At 41.7% G+C, this 26,682-nt stretch overlaps 2 protein-coding genes across 6 annotated transcripts in view; one reads left to right on the top strand and one right to left on the bottom strand.

Annotated features, from left to right (window-relative positions):
- FLACC1 (flagellum associated containing coiled-coil domains 1) overlaps positions 1 to 3,035 on the top strand; it is a 34,457-nt gene extending 31,422 nt beyond the window's left edge. For all 3 annotated transcript variants that reach the window (XM_045806490.2, XM_087862658.1, XM_087862652.1), the window contains one exon: positions 916 to 3,035. In XM_045806490.2, coding sequence (XP_045662446.2) covers positions 916 to 1,036 — 121 coding nt within the window. In that variant the 3' untranslated portion in view covers positions 1,037 to 3,035. The remainder of the gene's footprint in view (positions 1 to 915) is intronic.
- CASP8 (caspase 8) lies at positions 2,089 to 26,365 on the bottom strand. 3 transcript variants are annotated; one of them, XM_045806486.2, is made up of 10 exons: positions 26,187 to 26,365; positions 25,545 to 25,636; positions 15,600 to 15,937; positions 11,676 to 11,781; positions 10,740 to 10,878; positions 10,592 to 10,636; positions 10,125 to 10,210; positions 8,162 to 8,303; positions 5,000 to 5,501; positions 2,091 to 3,857 (listed from the first exon to the last, which is right to left on the bottom strand). In XM_045806486.2, exons 3-10 carry the CDS (start codon positions 15,902 to 15,904, stop codon positions 3,722 to 3,724), a joined length of 1,461 nt encoding a protein of 486 aa, XP_045662442.1. In that variant the 5' UTR covers positions 15,905 to 15,937; positions 25,545 to 25,636; positions 26,187 to 26,365; the 3' UTR covers positions 2,091 to 3,721. The 3 variants fall into 3 exon arrangements, with proteins under 3 accessions (XP_087718775.1, XP_045662442.1, XP_045662443.1); XM_045806487.2 differs by lacking the exons at positions 25,545 to 25,636; positions 26,187 to 26,365 and adding an exon at positions 23,950 to 24,093; XM_087862649.1 differs by lacking the exons at positions 10,125 to 10,210; positions 11,676 to 11,781; positions 15,600 to 15,937; positions 25,545 to 25,636; positions 26,187 to 26,365 and having other exon boundaries at positions 2,089 to 3,857.
- Positions 26,366 to 26,682: the final 317 nt, after the last annotated feature.

The raw sequence follows: 26,682 nt of genomic DNA, 5'->3' as shown, positions 1-26,682 counted from the left end.
AAATACTTGTTTAATGAATGAATGATTGGAAACTGTTGTGACAACCCATGTGAGCTCTGAGTTTTTACCATGTCCCTGAGAGTTTAGGGGTTTAGGTGTCACTGGTTTACACTTAGATACAGCTGCATTTATTTCCTGTGGAAATCAACTTTAGGTCAGAAATTATACTGTTTCCTGAGGATGCATTTTAAATCATTGAGATAAGTTTTGGTCAATATTTTAATAAAGGGAAGCGATTCATTGCACTGATTTGGTAGTATAGGAGAGTAAATCCTTTCCCTTCTTCCCTTGTCGGTTCTTTGGCTGGTCTAAGTTAAAGTGACATGAGCTAGATTAACAGGAGAAAAACTAATTTTGAATGTACAGGAGCTCATAAAAATATGAGACTCGAAGAAGTGACCAAAGTGGGCAGCTTATATGCCTTTTAGACACAGAGACAATAAATTTGTCAAGTATTGACAAGACAAAGGAGTTTGGCTTGGGGTAGCAAATTAGTGAGGAAGTAACAAGATTTGTTTATACAGCCTCCTCAGCCCTAAATTCCCTATTTCTGGTGATATGGATGTCTCTTTACCTTCTGGTATAGGGAGGGGCTTTTCTTTCCTGCTTTCAGGGGGACAAAGGAGGGTCAGAGTATCTTCTTTTACTGGCTGTTGCTTAAGTAACTTTAGTTCAAACTAATCAATATGCAAGGTGGCGTATTTTGGGATGGCATACTCTGTTTCCCCTCAGCAGAATAGTCCTCATCTGGGAATTTGGTAAGATAAGTATATCTCACTAAATTCAAAACCACTGCAAGTAATGTATGCGACTGCCCCCAGTGAAGGAATGAAACCATATTCCACCCCCCCCAGATACCCTAGATGCCCTTCTACCCTTTGAGTCTATAGTGCTACATCTTCTCTTTCTTTATAGGCAAAAAATAATTGCCAAGAATGAAGAAATTTATGAAGAACGATCTGGAAGGTCAACCTCTATCTATGAGGATGATTGTGACACTTTAAAAGATGACAGCAATGAAAAACAAGAATTTTGAGCAGAAAAGTTGTTCTCCGGTACAAAAGATAATAGGAACTCCATCTCTGTAGGCTTAGGGAACTCTTGTGAGGTTTTCTTGAGAAATGTGTATTATGAGTTTAGTTCCTTGGTTCCCTTGATTCTACTTTTGCCTTTTCACAATTTGCTTTCTTCTAAGTGGTTGGGAATGTTTGAATTCCCATCTCAATTATACAGATTTTCAAGACTCTTCATTGAAAGGTGGTGTTCACTATATGTGAATCTGAGCTTTCTCTGGGCACTGTACTATTTTCTCTTCCATGTTTATGTATTTCATTATGAAAACACTGATCTGAAGAACTTCTCCCTATTAAATGTTGACTATATTTTGAAGTTTAGCTTTTGTCCCCCTGGGGCTTTTAGCTAGCAAGAACGATATTGATTCAATTCCAAAACCCTTTTCTCTTACGTGCGTCCCCACTGCTTCACTTCTCAATCATCTTCCCTGTAACTATGATTTGGGAAAAGTTTCTGATGATTCTTGCCACCTTCTCTAAATAATCACTAGAATTCAAATCCCCACAGGGCAGGCAACATAAATAAGTGAAGTGGATGGAACAGAAGGAAAAATAATCACACAAACAAGCACAGTGATAAATGGTAATTGGCAGCAGCCTAAATGTAGGAGACTGAGCGGGGTGGTATGGGACTGGGTGAACCCATTCCAGCGCGGCCACACAAGAGCACGGGATCAATGAGGTCAGGTACTCTGATTTGTCGAAAGAAAGGATTGTGGTTTTTATATGACCTGTCCCAATTTTTAAATATCGGCAAAAAATTCTTTAAGAAATACAACTGTGTGAGCCAACATTGGGAGCCTGGAGTGAAACATACCTGTGATCCAAACGTTTTCCACCTGTGAAATGCCAATGGCAAACAACAGAGACAAAACGAACAAACAAAACAATCTCCAACCAACAGTAAGTTAAAATTCTATTTTATTTTCTTAAAAATATTATTGAAAAAAATTACTGAAAAAATATTTTTTAAAAAATGAATATTTAAAAAAACTTCATATAGATTTAGAATCAAGAAAGGGCAAAGGCATGAATGAAGCACAGTATCATTAGCAAAAAAAGCAAATCAGTTATTGACTGAGAGAAGCATATATATACTGTAAGAGCAATAAGAGAAAAGGATGTTAAAAGCTTTTAACATAAGAAATAGCATTTTCAAACATACATTTTTAAAAAAACGTATAAATTAGTGTAGAGGATGGCTTGGAAAGGGAGGGACTGGAAGTACAAAAAGATAAAGGTAATGTAACTTTAGTCCTTTCAAATTTGGATTTAATGGTACGTATAAATAATAAGAACAAGGGAAAGAATTCCTAGATTTTGTGAAATCTAAATCTAAACAGAGTTATGGTGTCTTTTGCCACTGAAGCAGGGTCGCCTCGTAGCTCAGGAGAGAAGGCTCAGATGCTTCTGAGATTGCCTGACACACACATCAGAAGACATCAGGTTGGATGTGAGAGCATTACACATGAGGGTTTTTTAGCTAGGACAGATCACAAAAATCTCCTTCAGTGACCTTTGAGAGGGAGTCACCGGCATCACCCTGCATACTGTTAAACAACAGAAATTCAACTGAGTAAATGTAAAGATCAAATTTGATCGAATTGCATTAGGTCACTTTCCTAAGGGGAACGGAAGGAGTTTATCTGGTGGATTATTTCACCAGTGCTGACCAGGTAATTCCATGTTGACTGCTTAAAGTTTACATTCCCAGGGAATTGAAACTGCATTTCGGTTAGGTATTAAGTCTTGGTTTGCTGACGTGGGGTTTAGCGCAAGGGACTCCATTTGGGGGCTGCTGTCTCCTTTTTAACAATACCTTTTAGGGGTGTCTGGCTGACTCAGTTGGTGGAGCGTGTGACTCTTGACCTTGGTGTTGTGAGTTCAACCCCGTGTTGTGGGATAGGGAGGTTGGGGAGTGGGAGGGGATAGAGTTTACTCGAGGAAAAAAAAAAAGCCCAACAGTACCTTTGAACAATTGTACCTCACATTCTGCTCCACAGAAGCACACCCTGTTAGCAGGAATGTAAATCTAACAAATTCTCATAAGAACCAGGAATAAGGCATCAGCCCTTTCACAGAAAGGAGGACAATTATGGCTTTGACTTTTCTCCCAGTACTTGAACAACATTCACTTATTCTGAGGCGTTTCTTGGGAAACTGCTTTCCCCATCCCCCCTCTTCTTATGCCTTATAAAATCTCTCCACCACCCTTAATTTCTGTGTTCCAAGTTAAAGCTTTTTTAACTTTTTTAAAAATGCTTAACAATTTGAAGGGAATCAAATGATTCCAGGCTGAAAACAGATGAGAGATGTGCAAAGAACATTCATTCTGCCACTGTTTTTGAACCTAAATTTATGATGTTACATTTCTTTTAAACTTTCTATATTTTCTTATCTAAGTTTTTAAAAAACTTTTTCATTGAATCAAAAATAAAATTAAAAACGTACCTAGGGCTATAAATCTCTAGCTATTAGTGCAAAGCCAGAGATTTAGGCTTAAATTTGCATAGGAATTAATTTATCCTGACTCCCATTCTCTCCTCTTCCTGCCATCCAAAAGGGAAAAAAAAAAAAAAAAAAAAGCTAATAGCAGCATTTTACGAAGAAATAAATTAAGCATAGTGTTATGCAGCTAAACAGTAGCATCAATTAAGAGGGAAAAAGAGTTTTTTCCTCAGTGTGAAAGTAGGTTGTGGCATTTGTTTCCCCATGTTTTTCCTGTCATCCTTATTGCTCACTTCAAAGTTCACCTCGGTAAGGATGGTAAGAATATCTTCGCCCCTGAAAAACAACAACTCTGTGACCATCTGTGGTGAAACAATACCGGCAAGCCCTTTCTTCCGCTGTGCTTCCTTGACAGTTCCTTCCTTCAAAACAGCAGGCATTTGAAATCTTAAGTTGCTAAACTAAGACATGGCAAAGCTTTCCAGGTAAAGGAGTAGCTTCAGCGTAGCTTAATAACTTACCTTTGGTTTACTCAAGATCTCTACTGATCATCAGAAACCTCGGGGTCAACATCAGATTTGGGTTCCTTCCCTCCTGACCTGTTTGTAGCTTACTCTCGCATGTACTATGTCGTTTGCCCCCATAATCACCTCAATGCACCTCCCACACGTCCTCTGCCTCGGTGAGCATCTGATCACTTTGGGCAAGAGAAAACCCAATGTGTTCCGCAGCCGCCCCACCCCTCTCTCACCAGCCTCTCTTTTCAGGCGAGCTGGGCAACGCGTTCGTCTACCTCTGTAGGATTCATGGTCTAAGTTACAAAAGGAAAACGTGATGTTGATGTTGGGGTTCACTCCTGGATCTGCCGTGGGAAATTCTCGCTCTTCGTACACTTAGCATGGTTAGACATAGAACGAGAAGGTTTCTTGCTACCGACCTGTCAGTTATGTTTGCATGTGGATGAGCTGTGACTACAAAACCATCATTTAACTAAAGGAAACATAAGGTATAATAAATAAGGTAGGATATCTTCCCACATTTTGTGGTTTCACAACAGGCCAAATTAGTGGGAATATAAAGGGTTTCTACTCTCTGGTACTTGTCTCCCACAACACGCCAACAGGGTTGATTAGCTATGATTGAACTTTAACAGAGTTGGAGAATGTTAAACGTTGAAATGGGTTATTACCTTATTGGAAGACTTCCAAAACTAGTTGAGTTGGCTCAGTCCTGTTTCTGCCTAAAAACAGAGCTGGACTGACTTTACCATCATTCCCTGCTTTAGGATACCCCGACTGTCCTTTCAGGCACTAAATAAAAGAAACTCTGCAGTAGGTGTCTCGGATTTTTCCATCTATGAACCAAAGATGTTAACACTTGCCCCCCTCTCCCACTTTGCGATTGACCTGGGAAGTACAGCTATGTCACCCATAACTAGAAATTTAGAAACGTATGAAGGGCAGAGTAGGCAAAGTTACCTAGGACATCTTTCTCTCAGGCTCTGGCAAAGTGACTGGATATACCAGGTCCCCTCCATGGGGTTTCGGTAGGAAACACAATTATTCACAGTGGCCATCCCCAGCAGAAAGTCAGCATCTTCTGGGATATATCTCTTCTGATAGGATGAGTCCATTTCTAAATAGGCTTCCTTCTGTTCAGAGTCAGTCTCAACAGCTATACCTTTCTGGTAGTTATCCCCTTGACAAGCCTGAATAAAAAAGATTTTGGGCTTGCCTGCAAGGGAAGGGCACTTTGAACCAGTGAAGTAAGAAGTCAGCTCATAGATGGGGACTTCTTGCCCATCAGAGCCATAGATGATGCCCTTGTCTCCATGGGAGAGGATGCAGCAGATGAAGCAATCCCTGCTAGAGTGGTCCATGCTTTGGTAGGATTTCAGAACCTCACAGATTTTCTTGGCTGTACAGTCTTTGAAAGGCACGATCTCAAAATGAAGCTCACTAAAGGTCTGACACAAAGCATCTGAAAAGTAAAACAAGAAAAGTCATGTTACACCACAGTAAGTCGCAAACCACAGCCCAGAGCTAGAAAGAACACTGATCAGATTAAGAATCCAAACCAGAACTGAAAAACAAGACCCCTTATATTACTGGCCGAATTCCAAAGTCTTCTGAAAGCTGAAAACACTTCCAGTCCTGAGGCAAATGAGAAAGGGAAGAATGCTACTGTTGGCCTTCTGTCTTTTCTCAACTAGTCTATAAGATGAGTAAGCTATTATTTAGACTTTCTACCAAACCAATTTAGAAAATGATTGTATTACTTACATAAGCAGAATAAAAAGCAAAACAAATTAATAGAAGATGCATACTTATTTTATCCTGAACTCTCTCAAAATTGTTTATCAAAATACAAAATATGAGGGGAGCCTGGGTGGCTCGGTCAGTTGAGCATCTGAATCTTGATTTCGGCTCAGGTCATGATCTCAGGGTCATGAGATTGAGCCCCACGTCAGGCTCCACACTCAGTGCAGTCTGCTTGTCCGTCTTCTTCTCCTCCCCCCCACTTGCACCTGCTCTGTCAAATAAATAAATAAATCTTTTTTGAAAAATACAAGATATGAAAGTTTAAAAAATCAAGTAGAACTAAAAGGCCTATCACAAAAAAGCTATCCCTTCTCTAACTCTCCCTGTTACCCATTTTCCATGAAGTCAACCACTTTCAACTTTTAACAACTATTTTGTTGGTATTCACCTCCATTTTTTTATGAATTTGGGCAATTTGCTATTTATTTAATCATAAATTTTAGACTTTTGTATTGAGTTTCTATTATGGAAGATGAGCATTTGATGCTCTTACACAGTAATTTATGACTTTTAGTCGAATCGATAGTACTATGTAAACATAAAATTCTTTAATTATGCTTCCTTTCTTACTAAATTTTTTATCTTTCCTGGAATTAGTAATTGCATTATTTTTTCATTACTTTGTTTTCCATATGCATAGCCTTATTTTTTGCCCAAGTTCTCTAAGCTCTAATCAAAGCCTTTTAATATTTTCATGGTGCCTGATTTTTTTTAACTAAAAATTATATATATTTAAGGCATACAGCTGATTATATACAGTGACGTGATTACCACAGTCAAGCTAATAACGTATCTCCTCACATACTTGATTACATTGTGTGTGTGTGCGTGTGTGTGATGAGAGCACCTGAAATACACTCTCTTAGCATATTTCTAGGATTCAATACAGTATTATTAACTATAGTCATTATGTCGTACATCGGATCTCTAGATTTATTCATCCTATGTATCTGCAACTTTGTACCTGCCCTTTGACCAAAAGGTCAGAAATACAATCAAATATTATTTTAATAAAAATGTTTTGATAGTGGGCGCTTGGCTGGCTCAATCAGGTAAATGTCCAACTCTTCGTTTCAGCTCGGGTCGTGATGCCAGGGTTGTGACATGGAGTTCCACATTAGGTCCGCACCAGGTGTACAGCCTGGCTAAGATTCTCTCTGTTCCTCTCCCTCTGCCCCTTCCCCTGCTCTCTCTGTCTCTGTCTAGAAAAATTTAAAAATGTTTTGATAGTAAATGAATGGAAATCAAAGGCCTGAAGTCTTTTCTTCAAGACCAAAGTATATGACAATGAGTGATATAGTCAATGAATGGACTTAAGTTCTGTGGCTTTTGACATCTTAGAATAGATTTGCTTGAATAAACTGTTAAGAGACCATTAGCAGAGTCTTGATGATTAAAATCAACCTACATTAATTTTCTGAACTTTATTCAGTTAAAAAAATAAGTCATTACCTGATGTTATGACTCGTAAACATTATTTTCAAAAATATATTGGTTGGGTTGGATTATTTCTATCTATCACTTTTAGTAGTAGCCATTTTTATGTTCACATGCTGAAAATGATTTGTTCATTTAATTTGTAAGTTCTCTTAAGTTTTCATTTAACTTGTAAGTTCTCTTGTAAGTTGCTCCTCCTAAAGAGGCTGACCGAAAGAATTTTTGGCTAGTTTAATATTTGAAAATGCAATTTCTGGGGTGCCTGGGTGGCTCAGTCATTAAGTGTCTGCCTTCGGCTCAGGGCATGATCCCAGCGTCCTGGGATCGAGCCCCACATCAGGCTCCTCTGCTATGAGCCTGCTTCTTCCTCTCCCACTCCCCCTGCTTGTGTTCCCTCTCTCGCTGGCTGTCTCTGTGTCAGATAAATAAATAAAATCTTAAAAAAAAAAAAAAAGAAAATGCAATTTCTAATTAAAGACTTGCAATTTCATCTGCCCAACTTTTATAAATGCAACTTCTATATGTGGTCTTGATCCCAAGGTAATGTTTTCACCTAATACTTAATACATTCTACAGAAACACTATTCATCAAGTTGAATTAAAAGCAAAGCTTATTGTTGTTGCTTTTTATTATAAGCTTTTTAGTAAGATTTGCTATTTTATTTTATATACATTACTTTGATTAAAAATTAATTTAAAAAAACAAAAGCAGAAAATTAGCAAATATATAAGAATGTTCTTCACTTCCACAAGGAAATATTGGTTATATCCAGTTTTTTTCTAAAACATGAGGCCCTGATGGTACAATTTTTGTTCTCCCCTTTTGATAAAAAAAACTTAGGTATTAGAAATATTTCACTTCTTTTCAGAGTTCTACTGTACCTGCATCCAAGTCTGTTCCATTCCTATCCTTAATGCTCTGAAGTTTGGGCACTTCCTTCCGTGCTATGCTAAAGTCGTAATTGTTAAAGATCAAACAATATCCTCGAGGTTTGCTTTCCATTCGGTAAACTTTGTCCGATGTCTGGAAAACAAAATTCCAACCCAGGAGCTGACTCTGAGGGTCAAATACTTGAGATGTGAACAAACAGTAAGAAGTAAGGCTGTCCCCTTAGCCATCCTGGGACGCAAGGGCACTTTGAACAGCCCTACCCCAACCTGATGTCATTTCTCTGGTGAACAGGTTTCCACCCATTCCCGTGACACAGGATCCCCAGATTTCTGCCCCACAGTTAGTATGTAAAATCAGGGTCCCAGTCCTTGGGCCTCTTGAGCACTCTGCACATATATTAATATTGCTGTCATCATAACATGCATTCATCGTTTGTTCTTGTTTCTGCTCAAGGCGGCTAACATTTGCAGCAGGAACTAGAATTTATTAATTTGTGAGAGCTCAATCAGGAGTTGCTGAATGAATGAATGTCTTCATGCTGTCTTTGGGCTGCCTGTCTGTCACCTTGTTATTCCGTTGGCCATCTAGTCAATTTATCTATATTTCTGAGCTCACAGCTGAGGGCCTGCCCTTCACACGTGACACAGCACGTCCCAGGACTTTGAAAGCCGAGGACTCCATTTGGCTCTCAGGACCACTGTGACTGGAGGAGAGAGATGGACTAGTCAGGCAGCTCTTGGCTTTGTTGCAGGTGACAATAGCCAGACTCCAGTGCCTGACAGTATCAGGCAGGGATGGCCCTGTGTCCTGATTTCCCACGGCTGTTTCAGTGCTGAGACACTCAGCATTTATTGGGAAATCCAGGCAGCTCCTCAAGGTAGAGAAAAGTGCTCCACGCTAAGGGCTCAAACTCCTGGCTCTATTATGTCATAACCTTAAGACTCTGTGCAAGTTACCTAATCTCTCTGGCACTCGGTACAGTTAGCTGTTCAGTAGGGACAGCACTCTGTAGAGTGCTTTGCTATTTGCAGAGTGCCACATGACTTCGGCAAATCCTCGGTTTTCAGACCTAGAGAGGTCTGGTAATTTGCTCAGGAGCCCACCTGTAACTGATCCCTCCCTCAGCTTAATTTCGAGTCTCCCACTGACTGATAGCATTCAGGGTTTCCTCTGCTTCCTGCCACAGAGAGGAGTGAACAGGCCAATGAATCAGAATGTGGCTGGTGAATCTTTGAAGGTTAATAAACCAAAGCGACTGTCTAGAAAGGCAATTCTTGCACTGGCTCATTGAGATGAGAACATAGAGACAGCTAGATCATGAGCCTTTGCTGCTCACCCCTAAATCACCATGGAGAAACAGTTTTGAAATGTCAGCCTAAAAGAAAAGGCTTTGCTTTTCCCTGTCCTGCTAGACTTTTCTCCCAGAGCCTTCTCCTACTTTGGCTGAGGCAGCTGCTGAAAGGGTTGCCAGGAGGCTTCTTGCTTCCTCAGCCCTCCAACTATTCCAACACCTTTGTCTCTGGTTTTAAAATAAAATTTTCGGGGTGCCTGGTTGGAGCCGTCGGCTAAGTGTCCGCCTCTTGATTTGCACTCAGGTCATGGGATTGAGCCCGGCGTGGAGCCCCGCCTCAGCCTCTGCACGCAGCAGGGCGTCTGCTTGAGATTCTCTCTCTCTCCCTCTGCCCCTGCCCTGCTCACGTGTGCTCGCTCTCTCACTCTCTCAAATAAATAAATAAATCTTTAAAAAATAAAGTAAAATTTTAACACTTTCTACTTTCGAAACTTAAAAAAATCACATTTTAAATTTGTCCATTTCTCAAATTTTTCTATAGTTCTCAAAATTTCCAGTAAGCATCTATCCCTTACTAGTTTATCGGGACGCTTCAAAGCTGAGGAATGCAAGAATTAGAATCTGCAATGCAAAGAGAAAAAGGAGTTCGAATTTCGACACACCTCTGGTTCACAGTCCTGTTCTCCTGGAGAGTCCGACATTGGCGGTACCCTCAGGGATTCCTCCCCTACAAGCAACTGAGACATATCTGGAATGAAACATAGCAGGGAAGGGATTTTCGTAAAGAAACACAGAGCACCCAGGATATCATAAGATCCCCTTTAAAATGAAAACTCACGGACTGACTTGAACATAATATCCTTGCAGTCCACAGAATAAAAATCTTTTTACAGACTAACGCTTCACCCATTTCAAACTTGCCAGCCTAGGGCTGCAAGGTCTATGTCTCTTGACAACAGGTGTATCTTTCAATGTGTAAAGAAGGTGACAAGTAGGCACTGAGCCTTCTTGATTTTAGGAGAGCAAGACCATTAAGATGTGGATGTGTGAGAAGGTTGTGGGGAGAGGAGGCAATGGGCATATCTGATAGTAAATTAACTAAGTATTAAAAATGTATTTTGCATATTACCATTTGAAATTTCATCTAGACTTCTTTGAGGGCTCAGTGTTTGCTCTGAATTAAAAAAGAGACACATATTTGATTAGAAACAATCACGACATAGAGGGATTTGTCAATTTAAGAATACATTTTGCTAATTCACAGCTGTTATTTCTACCTCTGCTTAATTCTTCATAATCCGTGATTTTCTTCAGCAGGCTCTTGTTAATTTGGTCACAGATTCTTTTCAGGGTATCCAGATTTCTTTCCCCGAGGATGACCCTCTTCTCCATCTCTATGAAAATATCAAACAAGTTCTAGAAGGAAGAGAAATGAAGTTGGAAGACTGAACTGAGACACACTGGCTTTTAAGTGACATTTTCTTTTCTTTTTTTTTTTTTAATTCCACTTTCTCCAAACAGAGGACCCACCCTAGCTTCCCAAGCTCACCCTCCTGCCAGAACACCCTGGTCTTATAAGCCAACAGAGCACTAGAGAAGCAATTCTGTCTTTTCTGGCCCAGGAAGACAGAAATGAGAAGGTAGAGGAAAATCAGTGGTCACCCAGGCCCCGGACCCCAAGCCCTGAACCGCAACCACCTGCGGACAACTTTAGGTGACGTCTGTGAGACAGCCTGAGCTGCATGGCTGAGACACAGTAGCCTGGTCCCCGGAGTGACAGCGCTGGGGACTGCGTCTCTCCGACACTGCCTCTGGGACCTGATCCACCTCCAGTCCCGTGTTCACACGCACACACACGCACAGAGTTCCAGGTTCCAGGTGGTTTCAGGGACTGCTGAGTGGGGAGATGTCTCAAGCTCACCACTGTCTAGCCTGGCTCTGCAGCGTCCCGCAACGGGCTGTGCCTGCACAACCAGTCTTCTTCCCTAGCTACTGACTCTGCCATGCTCCTGACGATTCATGGGAGCAGCACGTCACAGTATATGAAGGGATCGTATCTGCAACACTGCTGTCCGACCACTCTTTTCTTCTCCCCTGGTTGAAAAGTGAGGGTCCAGGTTGCTTTTACTGGACTAGCCCTCTCTCCAGTCACAGCAATCCCCACCGGCTGACTCAACCTCAGGACCAAATCTTGCTGAAACACCAGGTCTTACCAAGTCATCGTGCAGTTTACATCTGGAGATCTCCTGGCTCAAAAAAAACTTAAAGGACCTCAATTCCAATTTGCTTACATCTTCTGAAATCTGAAAAAGCATGACCCTGTGGTGGGAAATGGAGACACTTTAGAAATGGTTTCTCAAATAAGTTCCCATTTGATAAAAGGAGTGGCAGTGGAAACTTGATTCCTGTCCCCTCCCCTTAAAATAAAGATAGCTAATGACATAATTTGTGAGTTGAATCCTTGGAAAGGGGCTGCTGCGGTGACATGACAGGCTACTGACTCATGCCTAGCTACTCCACCCATAACAGAATTAAGGTCCACTAACTATGCTGTTCAGTTCATTTCAGTTAAATGAATTGTGTTTTTCCTTGGTCCTTCACTATAAAATCAAGAGCTTGTTGCAGTAGAAAAAAAAAAAGTTTTTATTTTGGAAATTACACTTTTCAAAATGCAAACTGGATCATCACTTCTTTTTTGTTTAAGATGTATTTATTTATTTGAGAGAGACAGTGTGTGTGTGTGAGCACAAGCAGAGGGAGCGGCAGGCAGAGGGAAAGGCAGAAGCAGGCTCCCCGCTGAGCAAGGAGCCCGATGTGGGACTCGATCCCAGGACCCTGGGATCATGACCTGAGCCGAAGGCAGGCGCTTAACCGACTGAGCCACCCAGGTGCCCCAGATCATCACTTCCTTAATTAAAACTTGACAGTGCTCTCCTGGCCATCAACTTCAGTAGGAAGGCCCAACACTTGGTTCTGGAATACAGACCTTTGTGCACTGAGCCCAGCCTACCTCCTAGGCTTCTCTAGTCACTCCTCAGCACCTGCCATCTACTCTCCAAACACACCCAGCTGCTTTGCCTCCACCCCTGTACGTTGTACTCTTCACACCCCCATTCCCTTGTCCATCTGCAGACACAAACTCACCCACTAACAGCTCAAGTACCGCCTGAGTGTCCTCAAGGCTGCATTCACCCCACTGTGCCTTTGTATGGCCAGAAAGTTTACACACATGCTATATAATTGTCTGTTTATGAAGCCCTCTGAGTCCCTGAGAGAGGGTCCGTGCCCTTTTTGTTTCCATAAGCCCAGTGGGTGATGAGGTGCCGTGGTTAAGGGCAGAGGACCTAGATGACGTGTTGGAACTGTGGTTCCATCAGCTCGAGCTGTGTGACCGTAGACATGTTATACATTTTCCTCATCTGTAAACTTGTAGATGATACTATATACCACTGGGACATATTAAGAATAATATGAATAAGTTTATCTGAAGTGCTTAAACCAAACTTTGGCAACACACCGAGTGTTCGGTATACAACAAGCATTATTATTTCTTAATCCATGATAGGTTCTTGGGATATTTCTGTTGCAGGAACAAAGGAATGTTTAATAAGTCAGCAAACTTTCACCATTGTGGTGTAAAGGAAAATAACACAAAAACATGCTAACTTCAAATTAAATTAGAAAATTAAAATCCTGAAAGTAAAAATAGTATAGAAATAGAAGTTTCTCAGTATTATCATCTGTATCATCCTTCCTCTCATAGAATCTCTACCCTAGCAGTGTTTCTCCAAAGTTTTCCCAGTTTGGCCAAGATTGGGTCCAGTCAAAAGCTACCAGACCTTTTAACTTTATTACAAGGTATTTTGCCCTCTTACTTTCCTCATTTCTAAAACCTACATGCTTTCTTGTACCATCGCTGTCTAGAAATAAACCTGGGTAGTTTATAAGATACTTATAGCTAGCAATTATAATTTGAAAATAAAAATGTCTAGTGCTTTCTCATAAATGGAAAGTGGCCACACTAGCAATACTTTTTATTTCCTGGCTAATATCCAACAATGATGAACAACAGTAGACCGTACTTGTGCTGACCCTTTTGTTCCCAAGCTAACATGTTAAAGATTTAACAGACAGAGACGCCTAGGAGGCTCAGTCGGCAAAGTGTCTGCCTTTGGCTCAGGTCATGATCCCGGGGTCCTGGGATCAAGTCCTGCATCGAGCTCCTTGCTCAGTGGGGAGCCTGCTTCTCCCTCTCCCTCTGCAACTCCCCCTGCTTGTGCTCTCTCTCTCTGACAAATAAATAAATAAAATCTTAAAAAAAAAAAAAAGGATTTAACAGAGAGATCCTCCCTTGTGAGGCACTCAGCCTTCCACCAAAGAGGTACAGGTCACTGTCTGGCCTTGACAATTTGCCTTAGCCTTGCTTCCATGACAGGAGTGCAACCCTCAGAAGACCAGGATGGTGGGCATGAGACGAGACCCTCCAGCTTTCCTAGTTCTAGGGTTGTTGTTTTTTAGGATTAATTGCTGCCTTAATGAAAAAAATCACTAGGGAGATGTCACAATCCCATTAAAACAAAGTTATCCAGTATTGAATAATGTCCTCCCCGACTCCTCCTCAGTTCATGTCCACCCTCGCTGGGTGAATGTAAGACTTTATTTGAGAAAAGGATCTTTAATGAGGTAATCTTGTTAAGATGAGGTCACACTAGATCAGGGTTGGACTTAATCCAATGACTGGTGGCTTTCTAAGAAGAGGAAATTCGGACAAACAGGCGCAGAGAGGAGATTGGAGTGATTGCATCTAAAAGATGAGGAAGGCCAAGGATTGCCTGCAAGCACCTAAAACTAGGGGAGAACGGACATGAAACAGACTCTCCTTCAGAGCCCCCAAGAAACCAATCCTGTTGACATGTTCATTTCAAACTTCTAGCCAGCAGAACTGTGAGAGTATGAATGTCTCCACTGTGGTAAGCCACCCAGTTTGTGGGACTTTGTCACAGCAGCCTTAGGAAACTCATACACCCAGCACATCTCTTTTGTCACTTAAAATGCCCAAACTTCAAGCAGAGAAGCATGGTAAGGAACATGCCCGAATCTCAGGTCTCTGAGTCTAAGGACTGAGGCATTCACAAATAGGCCAGGCTAGTAGAGGATAGTGGCTTCCAGCCCTGGCTGTGAGGTCTTACTGTCACACATGCCATCATTACTGACAAGAGAAAAGAGGCCATGAAATGGGCCACAGCAAAGGCTTGAGTAGAAGTTTTCAGAAGAGAAGCTAAAAATAACTTTGAGGAGTGTCTTGTAATAGGACATGTTGAAAGACAGAAGTTGATAATGCGTTCCTGTTTTTAAAGTCTGTTGCCTATATAATCAGTCATCCCTCACAACCCCAGTGCTGCTTTTTCTGCCCATGTTTTAATAAAATCACCTTTTGCACCAAAAAAAAAAAAAAAAAGTCTGAAGATGTAACAGAACATAGCTTGTTATCAGCCCTGGGTACCCACTCTCCCACAGGTAGGGAGAGGCCCGGCTGCCAGGCGTTCTGCAGGACAGACGACTGAGCTCCTACCACTCTCCTGGCAGCAGCCGGGCACACAGGGGCTCGGCAGGCTTTGAGGGGTCTGGCCTGGCCGCCCCAGCATGATGGGAAGCATGCACCCCTCATTGGAGAACTTTGTGATGCAAGTCTTTCAAGGCGGAATAAAAGCCTAGAACCCCACTGAGAATTTCCACAGTCATCCACAAGCAGGTGGGAGGGGGATTTCAGGGAAGCAGCAGGGATGCTCTACCCAGTAATGGGCAAATTAAGCACATGACATGGACATCAGCAGAGCAGAGGCAAACAGAAGAGTAGACAGGCGGAGAGAGAGAACATTCAGAAGATGGTGGTTTTAATGTCAGCACACCTATAGGTCATGTTTCACTTTGGAAACAAATTTTTTTTATTTTATGGTTTCACTTTTTTTTCTGAATTATATATAAGATCTCTAAATTTCTTAATCTGGCCCTGGTGGGACATCCTCGAGGAGCTTCCAAAGTCATATGACACAGACACCTGCAATCAGCCCTGCCCACAAAGATGCGTCCATTGCACCCACGCCCCCCACTGCCTGAACTGTGGAGATTGTCCCCACCTGTAGGCAGAGATCTGGGCTCTGCCTGGTATTTGAAGCTCCTGCTCCATCTCCTCCTTGCTGGTGTCCAGGTAGGTAACCAGTAGGTCCAGTCTGTTAATTCGGAAAAGCAGCTCCTTCAAGAAGGACAGGTTGCTTTCCTCCAACATTCTCTTTTCCTGGAGTCTCTGGAATAACATCAAGGGATCCTTGATGGGTTCCTGCTTCTTCTGTGGGATGTAGTCCATGCTCAGGAACTTGAGGGAGGCCAGCTCATCACTGTCCAGCTGTTCTCCAATATTATAGAGGCATTTGCTGAAATTCATGTTGGTCAAGTATCAGGAGAGTGTTGTGGTAGCCTAGGTCAAAATACAATATAATGTTCAGATGGGGAAGAGACGTACCAATCACCAGTTTGTCCCTCCATTAAGTGCTATTACCTCTACTATACACCAGACAGTTTACTGAGGACACGGGGCAGGAAAAAAAAAACAAACAGGACACATATCTGCTCTCAACTAGCTCACTATTTTGGAAGGTAGATACACTGATTAGCCAATAGTCAGAGAGTTGTGACCAAGGCACCATAGGAATACACAGGTAGGACCCTAACTCAACCAGGGAGAAGGGCTTCCCAGAGGGAAGGCACCTTTGGGAAGGAGGTGGGAAAGGACAGTTCTTGCGGGAAGTAATTTATTCAAAAGATGGAAGCGAGAATGTTCAAGTCAATTCAGGCAGGCACAAGGAGCTCAATAAAGTGACCGCAAAGTGTCTGGGAGGGGGAGTGATGGGAAAAGGGAGAAAGGCGTGGCCAGGAACCATTACAAAGGGCCTCGTACTGTGGGGCAAGGGCTCAGGCTTTGTCCTAGAGGCGATGGGGAACCAAGAAATATAATGTCATCCAGTTTGGGATTAACATTTACAGTGTGGAGGACAGGGGGCGCCTGGGTGGTTTAGTGGGTTAAGCATCTGCTGTTGGCTGGGGTCAGGATCTCAAGGTCCTGGTCGGGCTCCTTGCTCAGTGGGGAGTCTGCTTCTCCCTCTGCCCCTCCCCCTGCTCGTGCACTCTCTCGAGCTCTCTCTCTTTCTCAAATAAATAAAATCTTTCCTTAAAAAAAGTGTGGAGGATAGACCGGAAGGGCTGGAGGCTGGAGAAGTGATGGGGTCTGACTGAAACAATGATACTAGGAAGACACCATGCAGGGCCACCCCCCAAAGGCCTCAGGATTAGCACCCACAGCTGATCAAGAACTCACGACTGAAAATGAAACCAAGTCCACTTTGTCAGCCTTCCAATTCAAACAGTCTCCAAATCAGATTACATGGTATTGTCACACACATTGTGAGCAGATACAAAAGGAGAGGGCAGTATTTCTGGAAAACCCGGACAACCGTCATGCAAACAGCCCAGGATCTGGGGTTCCTCCTCCCATGAGCACCTTGAGTCACGCCCTCCCCTCCCTGCTCAGATAGGCCAATGTTTGTGATAAAACAAGCCCATGGAGCAGGTTTTGTATTGGATTCTTCATAGGAACGAGCTTGGGACCCAGCTCCATAAGGCGGCTGCAGTATCACCGTCAAAGCCAGGAAGCTCGTCTGCAGCTGACCGTCAGGGCAGGGGGAGTGGAATGGTTCAGAGTAGGAGGCATGGGGGTCTGACAAAACTCGGATCAGAACCCCTCTGATGCACTGGCCCCAGGCCTGGGCAGCACAGGCTCTCTGAGGCTTAGGTGCCCCCTCTGTAAAATGGGGATCAGAACAGCCACCTCCTCAAGTGTCTGACTAAGTCCAATAAGGCATGTGCAGTGATGGCCAGCAACTAATGCACAAATGAGGGTTAACCCAAAAGAAGGAAACAGATCCTGGCTGTGGGGACCCGACAGGAATTGGGCACTTGAGTACTTTCCTCACCCTCCTGGTTTCCCATTTCCCCCGTGGAAAACTCATTGGGAAGTAGTGTTTTTCAAACTCCGCAAAGTCGAAGAGCTCTTGGTTGACGCCTTGCTCAGATGCTCCCGTACCTGAGGAGGTAGTCCTGGAGGGAGGGCTACAGTCTGAGAACCTTGAGTTAGAAAACCTTTAACTTCCCATCCAGTTCCACCATTTCCTTGATCCCACAGACTCTGTGCTCCTGGGCACTTTTCTTAACCTCAAATGACCTTAACCTGTTTGTACCTCTTTCCTCCCGGAAGCAAAGTGGATGGATTCCTGGGTCCTTAAGCTCCCTGCACTGGCTAACATTCTTGGATGAAATCACAAATGCTGATTCCATTACTTGAGGTAATTATGTGAACAGGACCCATATAAAATAGAAGTATTTGGGGGGCGCCTGGGTGGCTCAGTGGGTTAAGCGTTTGATACTCAGTTTCAGCTCAGGTCATGATCTCAGGGTCATGAGATCAAGCCCTGCATAGGACTCCGTGCTGGGCATGGAGTCTACCTAAGATTCTCTCTCTCCCTCTCCCCCAGTTTCTCCCAACTCCCACTGTCCCCTGTGCACACGGCTCTCGCTCTCTCTCAAATAAATTAATTAAATAAAAATATTTTTGATTTGCACAATAAGTTTAAGTTTTAATATTTTTATAAAGTGCCTTGACAGACTTTGAAATTTTTAGTTTTTCCTTTAAAAACACCTTCCCTCTGCCCCACCCACTCTGATTATAGAAGCAGTGTTTTTTGTGTGTGTGAAGATTGAAAATATAGTAAATTATAAAATGGTCACAGTTATCATTATCATACACACACACACACAAAGATACATTTATATAATAATTAGAATCACACTGCATATCCAGGCGCATCCACCAATTTTTCCCAACTTAGTATTTAGAATGAACATTTACCCCACCATTCATTATTCTTCTTTGGCATATTTTAAATGTTTTTTTTTTTCTCCAGCATGCAGATACATCAAAATTTATTTTAAGGAATTTTCAATTTCTTTTCTCTTAAAAATAATACTGTGTTGGGAAGTTTTTTCATACATCCTGTGCATATCTCTGATTATTTTTCTCTCAGAATTGGAATTATGGGGCAAAATCTTTTCTCTCCCTTATAATCTAGAACTTACATCATTGTTTACACAAGTTTTCTTGATTCAGGAAACTAGAAGAAAGTATTTTGGACAGGTAAACTTTGCATTGGATTCCCAAAGGCTGCAGAGCCTAGATCTTTCACAAAAGCAATCAGTTATCATGAAAATACTTTTATTTAGAAAAGACACCTTAAATATGTGGCTAGCACCTGACAGCATAGGTTCAAAATGTAGCAAACAAAACCTTGTGGACATATAAGGGGACAAACTAGCAAGTTCATTCCCTAAATCACACTCCATAGAAACGCACGTGTGCTAAACAGGATATGTGCATGGACTGTCACCACAACACAATGTGTAACCCTGAACAACTGGAAACATCCCTAATGTCCATCAATATAGAAATGGCTAAATAAACTAAGGTATAATCATACTACGGAGTACTGTGCAGCAGTTAAGAAAATGCACTCCATCTTCTGAAATAAAAATGATAGCTATCCAAGATGTGTTATTATGACAGTAAAAAAAAAGTAGAAAAAGCAAATGCAATATAAAAAAAATACATGTACTTTTTAAGATATACTCAAAGCAATACAATTAGATTTTCAGTGGTTACAGATACACATGCAAAAGGAGAAAATAAAAAGGTAACGGGGTTCTGGGAAGAGACACACCAAATTCAAAAGTTTCTTCTGGGAAATGAAGGAGAAAACTAGAACTTGGGGGTGAAGGAGTAAGGAAAGAGAATTGCCCTTTTCCTGTAATATGGTAGGAAGAATGTCTGCAGATATTCTCAGTGTAAATGAAACTACTGTTAAAATACTTGAGTGTGTTCTTGGGTTTAAAGTTGTGTAAGAAAGTGAGCGAAGGAGGAACAGGAAATGACATACCATGCGCATATTAACCAGGAAAAGGGACCAGATCAGAGGAGCGAGCGACATAACCACAGTTGTGTTTTGTTTTGTTTTTTAAGTAGGCTCCATGCCCAGCACCCAGCGTGTAGTCCAACATGGGACTACAACTCACAACTCTGAGATCAAGACCTGAGCTGTTATCAAGAGTCAGTAGCTTGGGGCACCAGGGTGGCTCAGTTGTTAAGCGTCTGCCTTCGGCTCAGGTCGTGGTCCCAGGGTCCTGGGAGCCAGCTCCCTGTTGAGCTCACTGCTCAGGGGGAAGCCTGCTTCTCCCTCTCCCACTCCCCCTGCTTGTGTTCCCTCTCTTGCTGCGTCTCTGTCAAATAAATAAAAAATCTAAAAAAAAAAAAAAAGAGTCAGTAGCTTAACCAACTGAGCCCCCTAGATGCCCCTACATTTGTGTTCTTAAAAGAAAAAAAGTATTAGAAGAACTTAAACTTTAAAAAAGAATTTAAGAACTCGGAGAACCTATTTGCCCCCAAAATAGCAGGAAGCTTCCTCACACCTTTCTCAGAAAATAGAAAGTCTAGTAGACTAAGTAGAAGACTGGAAGATTGAAGTGGCCCGAGTGAGAACTCGAACCATATTTCCTCCCCCAGCAAACACACACCCTCTCAAAGACATACAAAATAGTCACAAAAATTGTCCACAAAGAAAATCTTAATACAAGATTTCCAAAGAGCACAAATAGTACAGTCCATATTCTCTTTTTGAAATTAACAGTGAAATTAGAAATTAATGTGTTAATTAAAAGTTAACAATGAAAAACAGCCAAACCGAACACACCTAAAAAGAGGGCTATTCACATTGAGGTGGCTTTTTCCACACATGCTGTTAGAACAATTGGGCAGGCTTCTAGAACAAACTGAAATGGATCAAAACTAAACTCTTTACGTTAAAATAAGCTTCAGATGGATCAGAGACTCAAACCTGAAAATTAAAATACTAAGGAAAGAAACATTGGAGAATTGTTCAAAATAATCATGCAGTGGTAGAGAACCTTTCTAAGTACAACAGAAAACCTGGAAGCCATTACAGAAAGGTTGATAAATGTCCTTATATAATAACTAAAATATTCTGCCAAAGTAAGCCAGACAAAATTTAAAAATAAATAAATATGGGGCGCCTGGGTGGCACAGCGGTTAAGCGTCTACCTTCGGCTCAGGGCGTGATCCCAGCGTTATGGGATCGAGCCCCACATCAGGCTCCTCCGCTATGAGCCTGCTTCTTCCTCTCCCACTCCCCCTGCTTGTGCTCCCTCTCTCGCTGGCTGTCTCTATCTCTGTCGAATAAATAAATAAAAAATCTTTTTAAAAAATAAAATAAATAAATAAATAAATAAATAAATAAATATATAAATCTGGCACTTGGGGGGAAAAGTAGAAAAAGGACTGATTTTCTTAGAGTCAATTTTTTTTTAAAGAGATAAAGACCAACAATCCAATGCATAAACAGGTAAAGATCATAAGCACACAATTCAGAGAAAAGTATCAGTGGCTTTATTTTTTAAAACCAATGGCTTTTAAACATTTGAAAAGATGTTCAACTTCATTCACACACACACACACAAAAAAGGCAAACTAAAATTACAAAAAACCATTTTTCAACTATCATATTTGTGAAGCACAAAACTTGCAAGACACAGTGTTTTGAAACGGTGGAAATAAAAACAGGTAAGTGGGTAATTTGGCCGTAGGGGCCAAAATATAAAAAGACCCCACAAGTGAACTTCCAGGAATTTTTCCCATATTAGTTTAAACGTGATGTACTTAAAAAACAGGTCCAGAGCTGTTCATGGGCAGCATTGCCTGACAGAACAAAGCGGCAGAAACAACACTTATCAGTATCAGGAGTTCAATGAAATCTGACTCAGATATCTTAAAAGAATAGGAAGATTGCTATGATTGGATTTGTGTGGGCTCTACAACGGCTTATGCAGTGGTGCGTGGATTTGTGTGTTCACAGACGATCCGCGAACAGAACCGACACGCAGGAAGCCGCTTCAGTGATTGCGGGGGAGGAGAGGAACTAGAAGCCCAGTGGGGGAGCGGCCGAGCCCGGGGGCGGCAGGAAAGTCAGCCTTCCCGCTTGAATGTTTAGGAGATGCATGTATTCCTTAGTCTACACTTACATTTAAATGAAAATCACTACTTAAAGACCCATTTCCATTCGTAAGCTGGAAAGGATCTAAACTAGGTCCAGCCCTGTTTAGTGCCCTTAACTCCAATGTCCTTAAAATTTTAAGTCAGTTCTAACCTCTGTTAAAATCTCCTTTTACAGAATCAAATGAACCGAAAAATCAAACAAGCGAAATCTTTTTTCTTCCATAATTTTTTCTGATAACGATGCTTATCGTATTCATTGTAGAAAGCACAGAAAAGATAAAAACGAAAACAGAAATTACCTATAATTTCACCATCCAAAGATAATCACCTAATAATATTTTACTATCTTTCCTACCAAGCATTTTATATACATATTTATATTTTCCCTCGTATTTTATCATACCATACTTCTGAGGCATAAGTGGAATTTTCACTGGTAATATTGTAAGTATATCTTGATATCTTCAGTTTTTTCTTCTATGGCACAGATTTTTAAATTTGTGAAGTACGAAATCATAGGATTGGACCATAATTTACATAACCAGTCTCTGCTTCCGTTTAGAATAAGATCTTAAGATATAAATCTCCATGTACACCTCTGATTATTTTCTTAGAATAATTTCCTATAAGTAGTAACTACAGAGTCCAAAGGACTAAACCTTCTTCAAGGCTTTCGTTACATATTCAACAGCATTTTCTGACGCTATATAATAATAATAATAACAGTGATGATGATGATGCAATCCAAGGCCAGGGTGATATGAGTTTGGTTATAACATGATTGGCACTTGGCTCCTGTCCTCTGTAGCTGCCTCAGCTCATTCATTTTATTGTCTTTGCAAAAATTAGACAATGCTTTCTAAATGACTTTTGCATCCCATCAAAATGGAGAGTCAGTAGGGAAAATGCAGGCAAGGCTTCTTTTCTGGTCCAGGTTTTACAGGGCACACTACGGCATAATATTCAGTCTTGGTTTGTTTAGGTCACACGTCTCTCTAGTCACAGTGCCTGGAAAGCAATTAGCTGCAACAGATTTTTACACCATTGACAATGGGCCCTCTGGGCACCGAGATCCACGGGTACACGGACCGTGGGATGATTCTTGTTTTATGGGACCAAGGTTTATTGCATAAGATCGTGGGCTAGAAACTTTGTTACAGTAATATTTTTAAAAGGACATTTATTGTATTTTTCTGATCCTAAAATAGTAAATTTTACACTTATTCCTTAGAGAAAGTACAGAAAAGTATAAAAAGAAAATGAAAAATCACTGAGAAACTCACCATTTAGAAGTAACTCTGGTTACATTTGGTGGTTTCCTTCCATGTATATTCACGTGTGTGTGTGTGTGTGTGTGTGTGTGTAAATACACATATATATAATGTGTTTATATGCATACATAAAAGATATAAATTTGAATATTTTCATATATGATGCATACAAGGCAAAAGAGAGGGATGGGGATGCAATACCGCCAGGAAGTTTTCTTTCACTTTGGATTATATGATATCTGTTAAATCATAAATCCATACAAACAGATTTGTATTATATAATATATAAGTATCTTTAATATTTTTAATAATAAATTTATGCCCCGAAGTATTTGATATAAATGTTTGTATTATGATATACAGGTGTTTATAACATATATCTATGTAAATCTAAAAATATTTTTTTGACTTATTTTACTACAAGCCTCTGAAGAAATTGGTATTATCATCTTCATGTTACTATTGTGAGAAGTCAGTTTAGAAATAAACTGGTAGGAGAGGCATCAGGCTCAGATTTGAGCATCTCCCTCGACAATTTCAACGACAGGCCCTGATTTAGATTTTATTCTGCTTGCAGCTAGAAGCCAGTGAAGGAATTTAACCCAAAAAAAGACATGTAATCATAATATTTTCAAAGATTAAAACATAAAAAAATTCTTGAAAGACAAAAATACTCCCAAAACACAAAACCAGGAATTCTTAATAAATCCACTGTGTCAGAGAGAGTGACCGCACAGAGCCTGACAAATCATCAGACCAGTACGTGCCAGAGCCTAGATTTAGATAGTGTCATCTCCTTCCAGAGTCCCAACTCTACCCCTGCTTAGGCCACAATTTAATTAAGGATAAGATCTCTGTACAAACAGTCCATGCTTGGAGCATTCCAGAAAAACCTCACCTAAGCTGGATCCTTAGGATCTGGAATCTAATGGGGTTCTCGCCATGGTTCTCAGAGGGACTACTAATTCTTACGGTTTTCCCACCCTCAGCCACCTAGAAAATTCTAGAATCAAAGGTCTTTCTCCCGGGAGGTCCAACCAACCTTACCAAAGAAGCCAATCCTGGGACCCCACAATGGCAGCAGCTTCTTCACAGGCCTGTTTTCTACTGAAGCGACTAAAATGAGAGTGAAGGGCGGCGACTAAAACAAGAGTGAAGGGCTGAGGAAGAAGAGTTACTGCTCGCTACTTCCTGTTTACGTAATGACTGACTCATTTAAGCCGCTTGCCCCTGCGCAGCACCTCCTCCCAGAACTCAAGAATCTAAGAGGAACAGGGGACAGGGTTGGGGGGCGGGGGAACCGAGCCACCTGAGCTTTGGCTCTGGCTGTGTGACTTTGGACGGGTCATTTTGCCACATCCCAAAATGAGAAAGTTGGACTGGATGGTAATTAACCCCTTCTTTTCAAAGTTCAGGAATTTACAGATTTTTCTGGGTTCATTATGAAGACATGAATGTTTTCATTCAGTAAATATTGATTGAGCACTTCTGAGAGCTCTGAAAACTGTGGGGGTCCTCAGCATGGCTCTCAGAGGGTCTGCTAACCCCCACAGCTAACTCAGGGTTTCTCATCTAAACTAGAATATGAGGATCACCTCCATGGGCCCCGAGGCCACCAGCTCCCACCCTCAGCAGCCTGGAAAACTCTAGAATCAAAGGTCTTTCTCCTGAAAGGCCCAGAGGACCTTACCAAAGAGACAGACAAATCCTTGGGTCCTCAGCATGGTCTGGGCCCTGGAGATACAACTGCACAAAACACACTTAGCCCAGCCTTTTTGCTGTGAATCAGCTGAAATGCTTTCTGATGTTAAAAGTACAAAGAAAAAAAAAATCAAACACTGCTCTTCTTTGAAACTCTTTTTTCTTTCCCCAAAGAGAATATAAGCTTTCAGAGGGCTGAGACCCATCTTAGAGCTGAGAGGATTAAAGAGGTGTCAGAAAGTGCCTCTTGCCCTGCAGAGGGCCAAGGTAAGTACTATCGATGCCCTTCGCTCCCACTTGATTCTGCCCATCAAGTCTGCGTGAGAACACAGCAACACAAGGAAATTCTGTTAAGGAGTTAAATCCTAGCCCAGGAGGGATTCCCTGATTCTTGATGCTTCCTGAGCATCCCCCCCAGCATTCATTCCACTGTTTTATGACCAGTTCCTGGGCTGGGCTGTGAGCCTCACAAGGGCAGGACCACATCTTTCATGTGTGTGTTCCCAGGACCTGCCACGGGAGGGGCAGTATCGATGACCTACAAACAACTCCTACACTCGACGAGAAGAAAGCCCGTAGAGGGACAATGGGTCTGATAGTGGAGTTCCTTGACAGGGATGCTTATAAAGCCAAAGTTTACGAAGTGATGCTCAGACACTTTAATAATCTGAGAAAGACAAAATAAAGCAACATGATACCCACTCTCTACCCATCAGATTGGCCAAGGTTTGCAAGGGGGATCAGAACAAGGATTGGTGGGCAAGTTCTTATTCATCCCTAGAGGACTGTGAAGACTGTTCCAGCGTGTAATACCACGTAGGGCTTAGAAAGTGGGACCTGGCACTTCAAGTGCCAGTGTGCTCCTTTTAAAAAAAAGAAGCAGAATGAGCAAAATACAATCCAAATAATACTAATATATAGTAATAATCACAAATACTTACTGAGAACTTAGTAGCACCAGTCACTGTTGCAAGTGGTTAATGTGTATTATCTCATTTAATTCTCAGGACCATCTCATGAGGTAGTATGAATCCTATTTAATGATGAGGAAACAGAAGCACAGAGAAATTACTTACTTGTTCCAGCTCATAGTCACAAAGCAGTGTGTACACACAAAACGACGATACATTTTGGAAAGATACAGATCAATTCAGGGATAGTATCAAAAGATTTAGAGAGCTGTCCTGCAGGGAGGGTCGGAAGTGGAGGGGAGGGGGAGATGGAAGAAAGTGCCAACGAAGCGGTGGGCAGGATCTGACAGATTAACTCAACCCTCTGCCCAAATGGGAAAGAAAACAAATGAAGTAGGTAAACAATGTCTCGTGGAATCTCCAAACTGATCCAGCAGGAGAGACACTGTGTCTGTGTTTGAGGCAGCAGGGGAGACACTAATAAGGGAAATGTAGCAGAGGAATTGGAGATCCCTCAGAGTTAAAAACCAGCAAAGCCCCTGGCTGTGGTGCAGAAGAAAGCCCACTGAGAGATGTGGGGCCCTGGCAGGACCCTGAGGTGTCCCCACTCTGCCCGCTAAAGGAGTCCCAAACACACGGTATTCAAAAGCCACCTCTGCACCAGGCACTCACCTGCTCCACCCTGTCCCAGGGACATCGCAGAGTGCCCGAAGCCAAGACCGCTGAACTGCCTAATTTCACACAGACTCCTGAGACCTGTCCACCCAGCCAGAGAAAAATCCCTTGAAAGAGGGTGGGGAAGAGGAGGGTGGGGATGGAAACACCTCCAGGAAGAAGTTTTCTTTTACTTTCGATAACGCCACCTACTGCCTCCCCCAGTGGACTCACTTCCTGTTCCCCACATTCAGAATTTATTAGTGAATTCAGCAGGGCTTTAAAAAAAAAAAAAAATCCCAAGAGACAAGAGCAGAATCTGGTCTTCAGCAAGCAAGAGAGAAAATTCCTCAACAGAAAGATCTAGAAAATAAATTTGATTCCTAAAGCAAGAGGACAAATGACTCACTCAAACAAGAAATGCTTCTTAAAGAAACAGATGCCCAATTTCCAACCATTCAGAAGAGGGACTTGGGCAATTTGTCAACAAGTAAACTAACTGGTTAGTAAGGGG

The sequence above is a fragment of the Ursus americanus genome, chromosome 1 (assembly GCF_024610735.1).
Source record: "Ursus americanus isolate L20-20 chromosome 1, mUrsAme1.1.p, whole genome shotgun sequence".
Lineage (NCBI taxonomy): Eukaryota > Metazoa > Chordata > Mammalia > Carnivora > Ursidae > Ursus > Ursus americanus.
Note: the sequence above shows the minus strand (reverse complement) of the source record. Positions and strands in the feature narration are given on the sequence as shown.